At 40.3% G+C, this 11,358-nt stretch overlaps 1 protein-coding gene across 1 annotated transcript in view; it reads left to right on the top strand.

Moving 5' to 3' along the window:
• Positions 1 to 10,967, top strand: part of LOC112069534 (solute carrier family 26 member 6-like) — a 21,733-nt gene extending 10,766 nt beyond the window's left edge. The window contains exons 9-15 of the mRNA XM_070438573.1: positions 434 to 526; positions 2,332 to 2,442; positions 3,930 to 4,061; positions 8,222 to 8,428; positions 8,863 to 8,917; positions 10,561 to 10,709; positions 10,853 to 10,967. Of these exons, the coding sequence (XP_070294674.1) occupies positions 434 to 526; positions 2,332 to 2,442; positions 3,930 to 4,061; positions 8,222 to 8,428; positions 8,863 to 8,917; positions 10,561 to 10,709; positions 10,853 to 10,879 (774 nt within the window). The 3' untranslated portion in view covers positions 10,880 to 10,967. The remainder of the gene's footprint in view (positions 1 to 433; positions 527 to 2,331; positions 2,443 to 3,929; positions 4,062 to 8,221; positions 8,429 to 8,862; positions 8,918 to 10,560; positions 10,710 to 10,852) is intronic.
• The last annotated feature ends 391 nt before the right edge of the window (positions 10,968 to 11,358 follow it).

Below are 11,358 nucleotides of genomic sequence, written 5' to 3'. Positions count from 1 at the left end.
CTAGTGCCATGCTCTTACAAACTGAGCCATGTACAGGACAACTACAATACAAATACAATACATTACTGTAAAATACAATACATCATTACAATACAGGTGAAAGATTTATGATTGCCATCCCCATGAGCGTACCACCTCATGGATGAKKCATGCAACGATTTCAGTGGTTGTGTGGTGAACAAACAARATTAATGCACAATGAARGGTTTTGAATGCAAGACTGTCMATGTTACAAGTGTTACCAGTTTGGAGCTTTGTACTAAGAGTTTTGGWAACTCATCACATACTTTTGAAAATAMRACCAAAGCAAWAAAACARAAMTGTAATATKTAATTAGGTGGGTGTGAGTGGGTTATTCAACAGTGGGTTTTAAAACAGTTTTTAKATGACCATCTATTGAAGTCCCCTGTTTGTGTGTTGGTTTGTCCCACAGGCAAAAGAGATACCAGGTATCACTATCTTCCGWTCCTCCACCACAATGTACTATACCAACGCTCAGCTATACCTGGATGCACTGCAGGAGAAGGTAGTGTGATTTTTTATGACCGGTATAAGCCCACACCATTCCAACACAGAAAATCTGCTTTTTAACATATTTAAAACAATTCTAAAGGAAAATGTTTTCACTCATATTGTAATTAATTATAGGTCAAATCTCATTGAATTCTGTAAACACTGGGCAGTTGCTTTAAATACACACATCAGTATTCACATGATTAGTACAATTGCCCAATTGGAAACTTGCTTTACTATAAGGGCAATATTGGTCACACCTTTTTTCCAGTTGTTATTACTCCGAAACACAACCGCACTGCTTCTTAACACAGCGCGCATCCAACCCGGAAGCCAGCTGCACCAATGTGTCGGAGGAAACACCGTACAACTAGCGACCTGGTCAGCGTGTACTGCGCCAGGGCCGCCACAGGAGTCGCTAGTGCGGCCAAACCCTCCCTAACTCGGACGAAGCTAGGCCAATTGTGCACTGCCCCATGGGCCTCTCGGTCGCAGCCGGCTGCGACAGAGCCTGGGACTCCCATTCCCAGCCGGATGTGATTCAGCCTGGATTCCTACCAGGGACTGTAGGAAATGTCCTTGTTTTTGAACTGTACCAGGGATTGTCGTTTCAATCCACAATGGAACCCTTCAACTGAAGAACCATATCTCAGTTTTGGAACATTTTGGTGATATGGTGTAGTTGTTTAGTCGATATGAATCATCCAGAGTCTTGATACTACACACAGACTATAAGCAAGTAGCCTAGTGGTTAAGAGCGTTAGGCGAGTAACCAAACGTTTGCTGGTTTGAATCCCCTATCCAACTAGGTGAACAATCTGAAGATGTGCTCATGAGCATGGAAGCCTAATTGCTCCTGTAGGTCAGTCACTCTGGATGAGAATGCCTGCTAAATGAGTTAAATGCACAATACATTAATGTCAGTTGAGAACTCTGAACATTCCAGAAAATAATAAGATCAGCACTCATCTGAAAAGAAAAATGCACATAGGGTTTTTTTGGATGAAGTGTTCTACTAGGATTATTCAGAGTTGATGACAATGCAAAGACTGTCAGTGAACTTGAGACAACGGCGTGCCATATTAGGCTGGCTTCACTTGCTCGTGGGAAGTCGTAAGTCTGACGTGGATGTGTTCAAGTGCTTTTGAACTCTGAACAATTCTTCAACCAATAAGATTTTAGATARCTTGATAAGCTTGCTAACATTGCTAATAATTAAGTTAGCTAGCTTGTTTAACATTGACAATATGGTCAGACTAGCTTCATTATTCATATTGATAAGGAATTCTAAGAAAACTGATTTGTTGTCATCTTTTGGTTGAAAGAGTAAAAGGTCAGAGGTGAAACGTCACAACTCGGCAACTCGGGTAACAACATTTTCTCAGAGTTTCCCGCTTGTTATTCTGACTTGGATTCGGGGTCATTCAAGTGAAATTTCCCACTGGGAACTAGGAGCTTCCGATAACTCCGATAGCATGTGGACATGGCATTAGGCCATGAAACACGTTGATTGGCCAGTGAGTGACCATGCCCTCGTCAAACCTACAATCTTTTTATTCATCAAAACCCAGTCCTTTTGTGCCACTTCCACCTCACGCTCATAATTCCCTCTGTGAAAATAGCACAACTATTTCTGACACACCCCTGTGGTTGAAAATGTGTTATTAGCAATTGTGGTTGGGTGCGGGTGAACAAACAGCTGACCCACGTATGACTAGTGTTTGTGTGTCATTCTCTCAATAGCCCTCTTTCTCTGAATTGCTTTCTCTCTCCTTCACTCTCTTTATCTCAAGCGCTCCGTTTCATTTTCTAACACAGAGTGGAATTGACATTGGAATGCTGCTGATGAAAAAGAAGAAAAGAGACACTGAAGAAAAGAGGAAAGACATGAAAGAAAAAAATAAAGCCAAAAAGGAGGCAAAAAAACAGGTATAATACACACACGTCCAACACATGACCGTTCAAAAGTTTGGAATCACTTAGAAATGTCCTTGTTTTCGAAAGAAAAGCACATTTTTTGTCCATTTAAATAACATCAAATTGATCAGAAATACAGTGTAGACATTGTTAATGTTGTAAATGACTATTGTAGCTGGATTTATAAAGGAATATCTACATAGGCGTACAGAGGCCCATTATCGGCAACCATCACTCCTGTGATCCAATGGCACGTTGTGTTAGCTAATCCAATTTATTATTTTAAAAGGCTAATTGATCATTAGAAAACCCTTTTGCAATTATGTTAGCACAGCTGAAAACGGTTGTGCTGATTAAAGAAACAATAAAACTGGCCTTCTTTAGACTAGTTGAATATCTGGAGTATCAGCATTTGTGAGTTCGATTACAGGCTCAAAATGGCAAGAAACAAAGACCTTTCTTCTGAAACTCGTCAGTCTATTCTTGTTCTGAGAAATGAAGGCTATTCCATGCGATAAATTGCCAAGAAACTGAAGATCTCATACTACACTGTGTACTACTTTTTTACTCCTTTCTTACCTCATTTGCACACACTGTATAAAGATTTTTTTATATTGTGTTATTGACTGTATGTTTGTTTATTCCATGTGTAACTCTATGTTGTTGTTTGTGTTGCACTGCTTTGCTTTATCTTGGCCAGGTCACAGTTGTAAATGAGAACTTGTTCTCAACTGGCCTACCTGGTTAAATAAAGGTGAAATAAATAAATAAAAATGTAATGAAGCTGCCAGTTGAGGACTTGTTTCTCAAACTAGACACTCTAATGTACTTGTCCTCTTGTTCAGTTGTGCACCGGGGCTTCCCACTCCTCTTTCTATTCTGGTTAGAGCCAGTTTGTGCTGTTCTGTGAAGGGAGTAGTACACAGCATCGTACAAGATATTCAGTTTCTTGGCAATTTCTCACATGGAACAGCCTTTATTTCTCAGAACAAGAATAGACTGACGAGTTTCAGAAGATAGGTATTTGTTTCTGGCCATTTTGAGCCTGTAATCAAACCCACAAATGCTGACGGTCCAGATACTCAATTAGTCTAAAGGCCAGTTTTATTGCTTCTTTAATCAGGGCAACAGTTTTCAGCTGTGCTAACATAATTACAAAAGGTTTTTCTAATGATCAATTAGCCTTTTAAAATGATAAACTTTGATTAGCTAACACAACGTGCCATTGGAACACAGGAGTGATAGTTGCTGATAATGGGCCTCTGTCCGCCTATGTAGATATTCCATAAAAAAATCTGCCGTTTCCAGCTACAACATTATCAATGTCTACACTGTATTTCTTATCAATTTGATGTTATTTTAATGGACAAAAAATGTGATTTCYTTTCAATAACCAGGACATTTCTAAGTGACCCCAAACTTTTGAACGGTAGTGTAGGTCTAACAAACACACACAAAAAATCACACTGTTAGTGACCTTGTTTCTCTTCCCTTCCCAGAATGGTGTGAATGGATACCTACCCAACAGAACATTCCATCCAGAGGAAAAGGGGGATGTAGAGAAAGGTTCCCCAGACCTGAAATTGCACCAGACGGCCATTGCCCTAGTTGACCGACCCATCAACGGACAGGTGTGTAGTGTGATGTACTACAGTATAGTAGGCATTTAAGCAAAACAATTGTGTAGATGTATGTACCCTGAAAAGATTCAGAAATAGAGCCACCCCAGATTTGGCCCCTGGGGGTGTGGCAGACATTTTTCTAAATGGCAGCATATGGCAACAGTATTTTAAACAGATTGTTTTGAGATAAACACACCAAATCTGGCACAGAGGTAGATTTATGTAGCTTGAAAATATTTACATCTGGAGCCACCACACATTTGGCACCTGGGGGTCGTGGCATCTTACACAATGGCCGCTGTTGGTAATACAATGTTACAGTACTGAAGGGCTTTTTTTTAGATAAACTTACAAAATGTGGCATATAGGTAGATTCCTTGGGGCATGCAGGTGGGGCAACCCAGCTATATTGTGTGCCAGTAAAGAACTCTACATTATTATTATTATGAGATGAATTCTATGGAGGCTGTGCTTTGTCTGTGTGTATATGTATGAATATTTGTGTTTTTTGTTGTTTCATCTTTGACATTTGTTTCTGAACCTTTCCTTTGGGAAATTACAAAAAAGGTGGGAAGGAAATAGTGTTGGGGTGCAATCTCGCTGTTCTACTGGTCACTCTTGTGGCGGTCGATGGGCTTGTCGGCCCGGGTGTCTTGGGCTGGTGGCAAGTGTCTTGGACCCTCCTATTTCTGACCCGTGTCATATGGTTGGACCCATTCTGGTATGTGTGTGCATGGGGGTGTGTGTGGGGGGCGGTGTGTGTGGGGGTGTGTGTGGGTCTGCTTGTCCGCACGCATAAACATGGACTGAGTATGCTCGAGGGTAATGTGGCTCCCTGTATCTTTGTGGCAGCCGTCTTACAAAATGCATTAGACCCCAATTAGGCTAGATGTTATAGTGTATGTTATAGTGAAGAGACCCTTGTGTGCATCTCCTAACATTTTTGTAACATGCCTGCCATTGGTTGATATACAGCATTGGTTGATGTGCAGCATACACTTGAATACAGAGATTCAGGGCAGGTCCAAGGCCATGAGTTTATTTTGATTAGTAGCCACTAGTAAATTAGCTGGTTAGTGTCAGGGCTTTTGATGCTGTACTCATCTCTTTCTATTCTGTGTATGGCTCCACTGACCCAGTCATTATTTTTTGAATGATGATTTTAGAGGTCCCTGAGGGTGCCTGAAATACACATTTACCTGATTCTGTCTCAAATCAACAGTTACCAGCAAAATCCATGTCAGACTAAACTCTGTTATAGACTTACATTTCTTCCAATTGCAGTCCATTATAATCAGCTGGAATTAGAAAAACTGGTTGAAATTAAAATATTTTGCTTGACAGGCACATTTCATAATCTAAGATAACCTGTCTAGGACAGGGGTTCCGCTAGCGGAACTCCTCCCACATTCCACTGAAAAGGCAGAGCGGGAAATTCAATTATTATTATTTTTTTTAAATATTTAACTTTCACACATTAACAAGTCCAATACAGCATTTGAAAGATAAACATCTTGTGAATACAGCCAATATTTCCGATTTTTAAAATGTATTACAGCAAAAACACCACGTATATTTATGTTAGCTCACCACCAAATACAAAAGACAGACAGACATTTTTCACAGCAACGATAGCATGCAGGTAGCATGCACAAAGCCAACCTAACTAACCTAGAACCAACCTAAATAACCTAGAAAAAACTCCCTCAGATGACAGTCCTATAACATGTTACACAATAAATCTATGTTTTGTTCGAAAAATTTGCATATTTGAGCTATAAATCAGTTTTACATTACTGCTACCATCATAGCTACCATCATAGCTACAGTCAGAAATCGCACGGGAGTAGCCAGAGTAAATACAGACACCAACGTCAACTACCTAATTACTCATCATAAAACATTTCAGAAAAATATATGGTGGATAGCTAATGAAAGACAAAGATCTTGTGAATACAGCCAATATTTCCGATTTTTTAAGTGTTTTACAGCGAAAACACAATATATCGTTATATTAGCTTACTACAATAGCTAACATACAGCAGCATTGATTCAAGACAAACGGTAGCGATAGCACAGTTCGACAGATATATGAAATCGCATCCCAAATTGGGTCCTTATCTTTGTTGATCTTCCATCAGAATGTTGTACAAGGGGTCCTTTCTTCAGAACCGTCTTTGTTTGGATCCAGAACGAACTATTTCCCTCTTGAATTAGCAAGCACACTGGCCGTGCGGCGCTAACCTCTCCTTCTTGAACAAATTCCTCCAAAGCATCACGTCTAAAGTCCCGAATAAATTTCAATAATATAATTAAACTATATTGAAAAAACATACTTTAGGATGATATTGTGACATGTATCAAATAAAATCGAAGCCGGAGATCATATTCACCTATAACGACGGTTTTCCAGGAGGCGATTCCAGGTCCAACTTCGCGCCTTCCAAAAAAAAATAATGGCGTACCTCTCACTCCAAGAGGTTGTATTCAATCCCAGAACGAGATAATCAAGTCATTTCTGCTCTCACTTCCGCATGACACCCAGGGGAAGGTGCATGACGTGTTTCTACAGTCATAAGTGACATGCCCTTTTATAGACAAGCTCTTGAAGAGAGACCTCGATTTTGGAAATCTCACTTCCGGATAGGAAATGGGCTGTAAAAAGAGTTCTGTTTCACTTAGAGAAATAATTCAAATGGTTTTAGAAACTAGAGAGTGTTTTCTATCCAATAGTAATAATAATATGCATATTGTACGAGCAAGAATTGAGTACGAGGCCGTTTAAATATGATACGATTTTCCCCAAAAGTGAAAATAGCACCCCCTGTCCTTAAGCAATTGTGAAATATTTCAATGGCTGGGATATTTTCCAAAGTAGCTTAGTGGCCATTTGTTAAATTCTCATGTGGTAGGACGTGAACCCCGGTCTCCCGCTCCGGGACCAAACGTCTTAACCAGTAATCCAAAATATTATTCTGTGTTTGGCTGAGGGTGGTTTTAACTCACTTCCACTGCATTCATCTCAGAAAAGGTATTTATTCTACAATTTGGCCTACTGTAATATACTATGTTACTGTTACAATTTTTGGTTTTCAGGTGATCCAGGGCAGGAATTATAGGCCAAAAGAATATCAATCAAAGAAGTATAGGCAATAACGTTTTGTAGATTAAAGTTTTGTAAAGTAGTGGTACAGTCTGCAACCTTTTAGTAAAATGTCTGTCACGGTCCAGGGGCCAAATCTATGATGGGACTATATCTAAATCTTTTCAGGATACATGCATCTTCCTCTGTTCTGTTATAATCTCCACCCGGCACAGCCAGAAGAGGACTGGCCACCCCTCATAGCCTGGTTCCTCTCTAGGTTTCTTCCTAGGTTCCGGCCTTTCTAGGCAGTTTTTCCTAGCCACCGTGCTTCTACACCTGCATTGCTTGCTGTTTGGGGTTTTAGGCTGGGTTTCTGTACAGCACTTTGAGATATCAGCTGATGTACGAAGGGCTATATAAATACATTTGATTTGATTTGATGTACAGCAGGACCAAATTGTAAAGATAGGTAGTAACAAGCTCATGTAATGCTTTTTAGATTAGCAGTAAAACCTTGAAATCAGCCTTAGCCTTACCAGGAAGCCAGTGTAGAGAGGCAAGCACTGGAGTAATATGATACAATTTTGGGGATCTAGTCTAGATTCTTGCAGCCGTTTTAGCACTAACTGAAGTTTATTTTAGTGCTTTATCCGGGTAGCCGGAAAGTAGACCATTGCAGTAGTCTAACCTAGAAGTGACAAAATCATGGATTAATATCCTGCATCAATTTTTGGACCTAAACATTCAAATTTTTGCAATGTTTCGTAGTCCAAATCTGTGGTGGCTCCATATCTAAATATTTTCATGCTAGATAAATCTGTTTCTCAAAATAGACCTTCTGAATTGTAAAATAGTGTTATCATATACGGCTATTTAAAAAGATTGCTGCCACGTTCCCCCATGGGCCAAATCTAGGGTGGCTCCATATCGAAATCTTTTCAGTTTACATAAATCTACCGCTGTGCTAAATTTAGTGCTTCAGTACAACCTCCAGGTGCACCTAGGCTAGCCCGTAATGCTTTTGAAATGTGTATTTTATCAGAGCAGAGTAAAGATTGAAACTCTGTCTCTCTGTCAATCTAAGGTAAACTGGGCCTTTGAGCAGCAAGGTAACGGGTTCGACCAGGACTCTAAAACTGGTATTCATGGCGATGATCACATAACCCAGACGTCCAGTACCGGAGGAGAAGGAGAGATGGGGAGGAGCTCCGTCAACGACACACACACCATCATCCTGGACTTATCCACAACCAACTTTGCTGACACGGCCACTGTGAAGACGCTGAAAAACGTATGAGTGTGTGTTTTTGAACGATGGTGATGAAGGAGTGGGGTTTGAGTGCAAAGGGAATAGAGAGGAGACAAGGAAAGTGAGAGAGAAGGAGAAATAGGTTAGGTTAAGAGATGTTTTCAGAAATGTGTTATTATTAGTTTAGTCTCTTATTAGTCTCTTATGTAACATTGTTTGCAGTCGCTCTCCTGTGTGGCCTTGAGCTCAAAACAAACAAAGGTCTTGTGTTCTGTGAGTTGGCAGGCCTAAATTATATTTGTATGTACCCTACATAAAAGAGGCACAGATAGAAAGAGGAGGTGGAAATGAAGAGGGATGGAAGAGAAAAACAAGATAAATCAAACTGTGTAACAAACGGTGTAACAAAAACAGTCCCTGAGAGAAACATGGACTTCTTTTTGACCTTCTCTGTCTCTCACTTTCTTTTTTTGCAGATATTCCTAAACTACAGAAAGATCGACATTGACATTTTTTTAACTGGATGCCAAGGTGAGTATGTGTCAGTGGAGGCTCCTCAGAGGGGGAAGGGGAGGACCATCCTGTTCAGTGAAATTCTGAAAAAGAAAAAATAGTCAAACATTAAAAAAGTTAGCCTTTTTAGATAAAACTACACTAAATATATTCACGTCACCAAATACATTTTTTAATCACACTGTTTTACAATGAAGGTCTACAGTATAGTCAACAACACTCTGTAGGGTAACACCGTAGTTTCCGTCCTCCTCTGTATACATTGACTTCAATACAAAACCTAGGAGGCATGTGGTTCTCACCCCTTTCCATAGACGTACACAGTAATTATGACAACTTCCGGAGGACATCCTCCATCAGAGTTCTTGCAGTATGAACTGACATGTTGTCCAGAGAATGAATGTAGTGCAGTAAGCATAAGCTACAGCTACCTAGCAGTGCATAAAATATGGTGAGTAGTTGACTCAAAGAGCGAGAAAGACAATAGTTGTGCAGTTTGGAACAAATTAATTCATTAACAAGTGAAGGAGAAGCGAGAAAGAGATATTTCGTATTTTTTATTTTTTATTACTTTCACTTTTACTTACTTAGCTAGCGAATGCAGCTAGCTAGTTTAGTCTACTCAAATACCCGGCTCAAACTCAAACAAAGGGATGCTATGTTAGCTAGCTGGTTATGGCTATCCAACACTGAAACTCTTCCAAGTCAAGGTAAGCTTTTGGTTTTATAATTTTATTTTGCCACCAGTGCCCACCGGTGTAACTGCTCAACTGCTTGCTTCTGACTGTACACTGTACTGCATGATTGTAGTGGGTTTATTAACGCATTAGATCTAGTAGCTATGTTGATTATGACGTTAATATGGTGACAACAATGTAGGCTGTGTGTTAGCTTTTATTATATTAAGGTTTGGCTTGGAAAGGTTTTTTCGCCTGGCCACAGACAGCTGATGTGTTGTTACTGAAGTCCACAAGCGAAGGGAAAAGGTGAGAGGAGGAAAGCGCGTAGATGCGAGAAGGAATTACACAATGATCAAAGAGACCATGCTGTATGTATGTGGCTGATATGAAAGTTAAACGTGTTTGCTTTTGATCCGGGGTTGTATCCGCCGATTCTGTTGAGAAAAAAATCTTAAACGGAAGCAAACGGAGCAAAACAGAGAAACATTTATTTAAATTTGAATTTGTCCAATAGAAACTATCATTTACAACTGTTGGACTAATGATTACACTCTAGATCAGCTAGATGCAGGCAAGAGTGTGCAAGGCGGTATTGAATGTGTCAATGTCTGTCACCTTGATTACGAAAATGTATCTCAACCTTTGCTCCTACATTGTAAACGTTCATTCATATGCTAGGTTGTATCAACCTCATGATGGGTATAGGAAACATTTGACTATCATGTAGTAACCTAAACCTATTAATGTGTTGCTGAGCTGGGTGAATGGAATATGAATGACAGTCATCCAACATGCTGTAATAGAAATACTGTAAGGCCATGCTCATAAAAAAATAATCACCATCGCTCTTCTTAAACGGCACCGACCGCCACTAGTATGTGTGGTAATTCAGGCTCGTCACTCTGGCCTTAGCTTGTGTTGTCTGTGTGTGTGTTTGTGGTTCACGTGTGTATTGTCTAACCTGGTTTGTCTTTCCTCCAGTCTGTGTGGTGGAGCAGTTATTGAGTGCAGGCTTCTTCTCTGAGTCCATCCCTAAGAGCTGTCTGTTCGCAACGATCCACGACGCGGTGCTACACAGCCTCCGACTGCATGGGGCCTCAGACGTACCCATCATCTATGAGTATGCTCTGGTGAGTGGAGCGGACTAACTTTTTTTTATGAGCTACTTTCTTGTTCTTATTTCTTAGGCGAATACCAAGAAATGTATTAATTGATTAATTCAATAGTCACAGAATCTTATCTTATGTTCTGACCCTATCTCCTCTTCTATTAGGACCTGACCTGCACTACCAAGATGTAACCAACAGGGGTCACTTTGTTCCTCTTCCACTCCACTCCCTTCCACTCCACCTTTTCCTTCTCCTCCTCTCGTCACTCCGCATTCCACTGCCTGGTTCCATTGGTTCCCATTGGTCCCCTCACCTCCCCCCTCTTGTAACGAGAATGCACCAACGGTGTGTGTGTGTGTTGGTTTGTGTTTTCTTCCGTGGACCAAGGCAGTTCCCCCTTCACGTTATGTTTAATAAATGAATACAGACCTCCCTGAATATTTGTCGGCCACCTGAAATGTGTAGTCTAGTCAGCAGTCTCTTCACTTCCCCCATCCCCATCTCCCTCATCCTATTTAATCCATTCCTCCTGTGGCCAGTGTGACCCAGACAGTAGTATGTCCTGTACCTCAGGGCCTTCTCCCATATATATATATATATATATATATATATATATATATATATATATAACATACAGTACCAGTCAACATTTTGGACACACCTACTCATT

This window comes from Salvelinus sp. IW2-2015, unplaced genomic scaffold (genome assembly GCF_002910315.2).
Source record: "Salvelinus sp. IW2-2015 unplaced genomic scaffold, ASM291031v2 Un_scaffold1042, whole genome shotgun sequence".
Classification (NCBI taxonomy): Eukaryota; Metazoa; Chordata; class Actinopteri; order Salmoniformes; family Salmonidae; genus Salvelinus; species Salvelinus sp. IW2-2015.
This window is presented reverse-complemented; position numbering and strand designations above follow the sequence as displayed.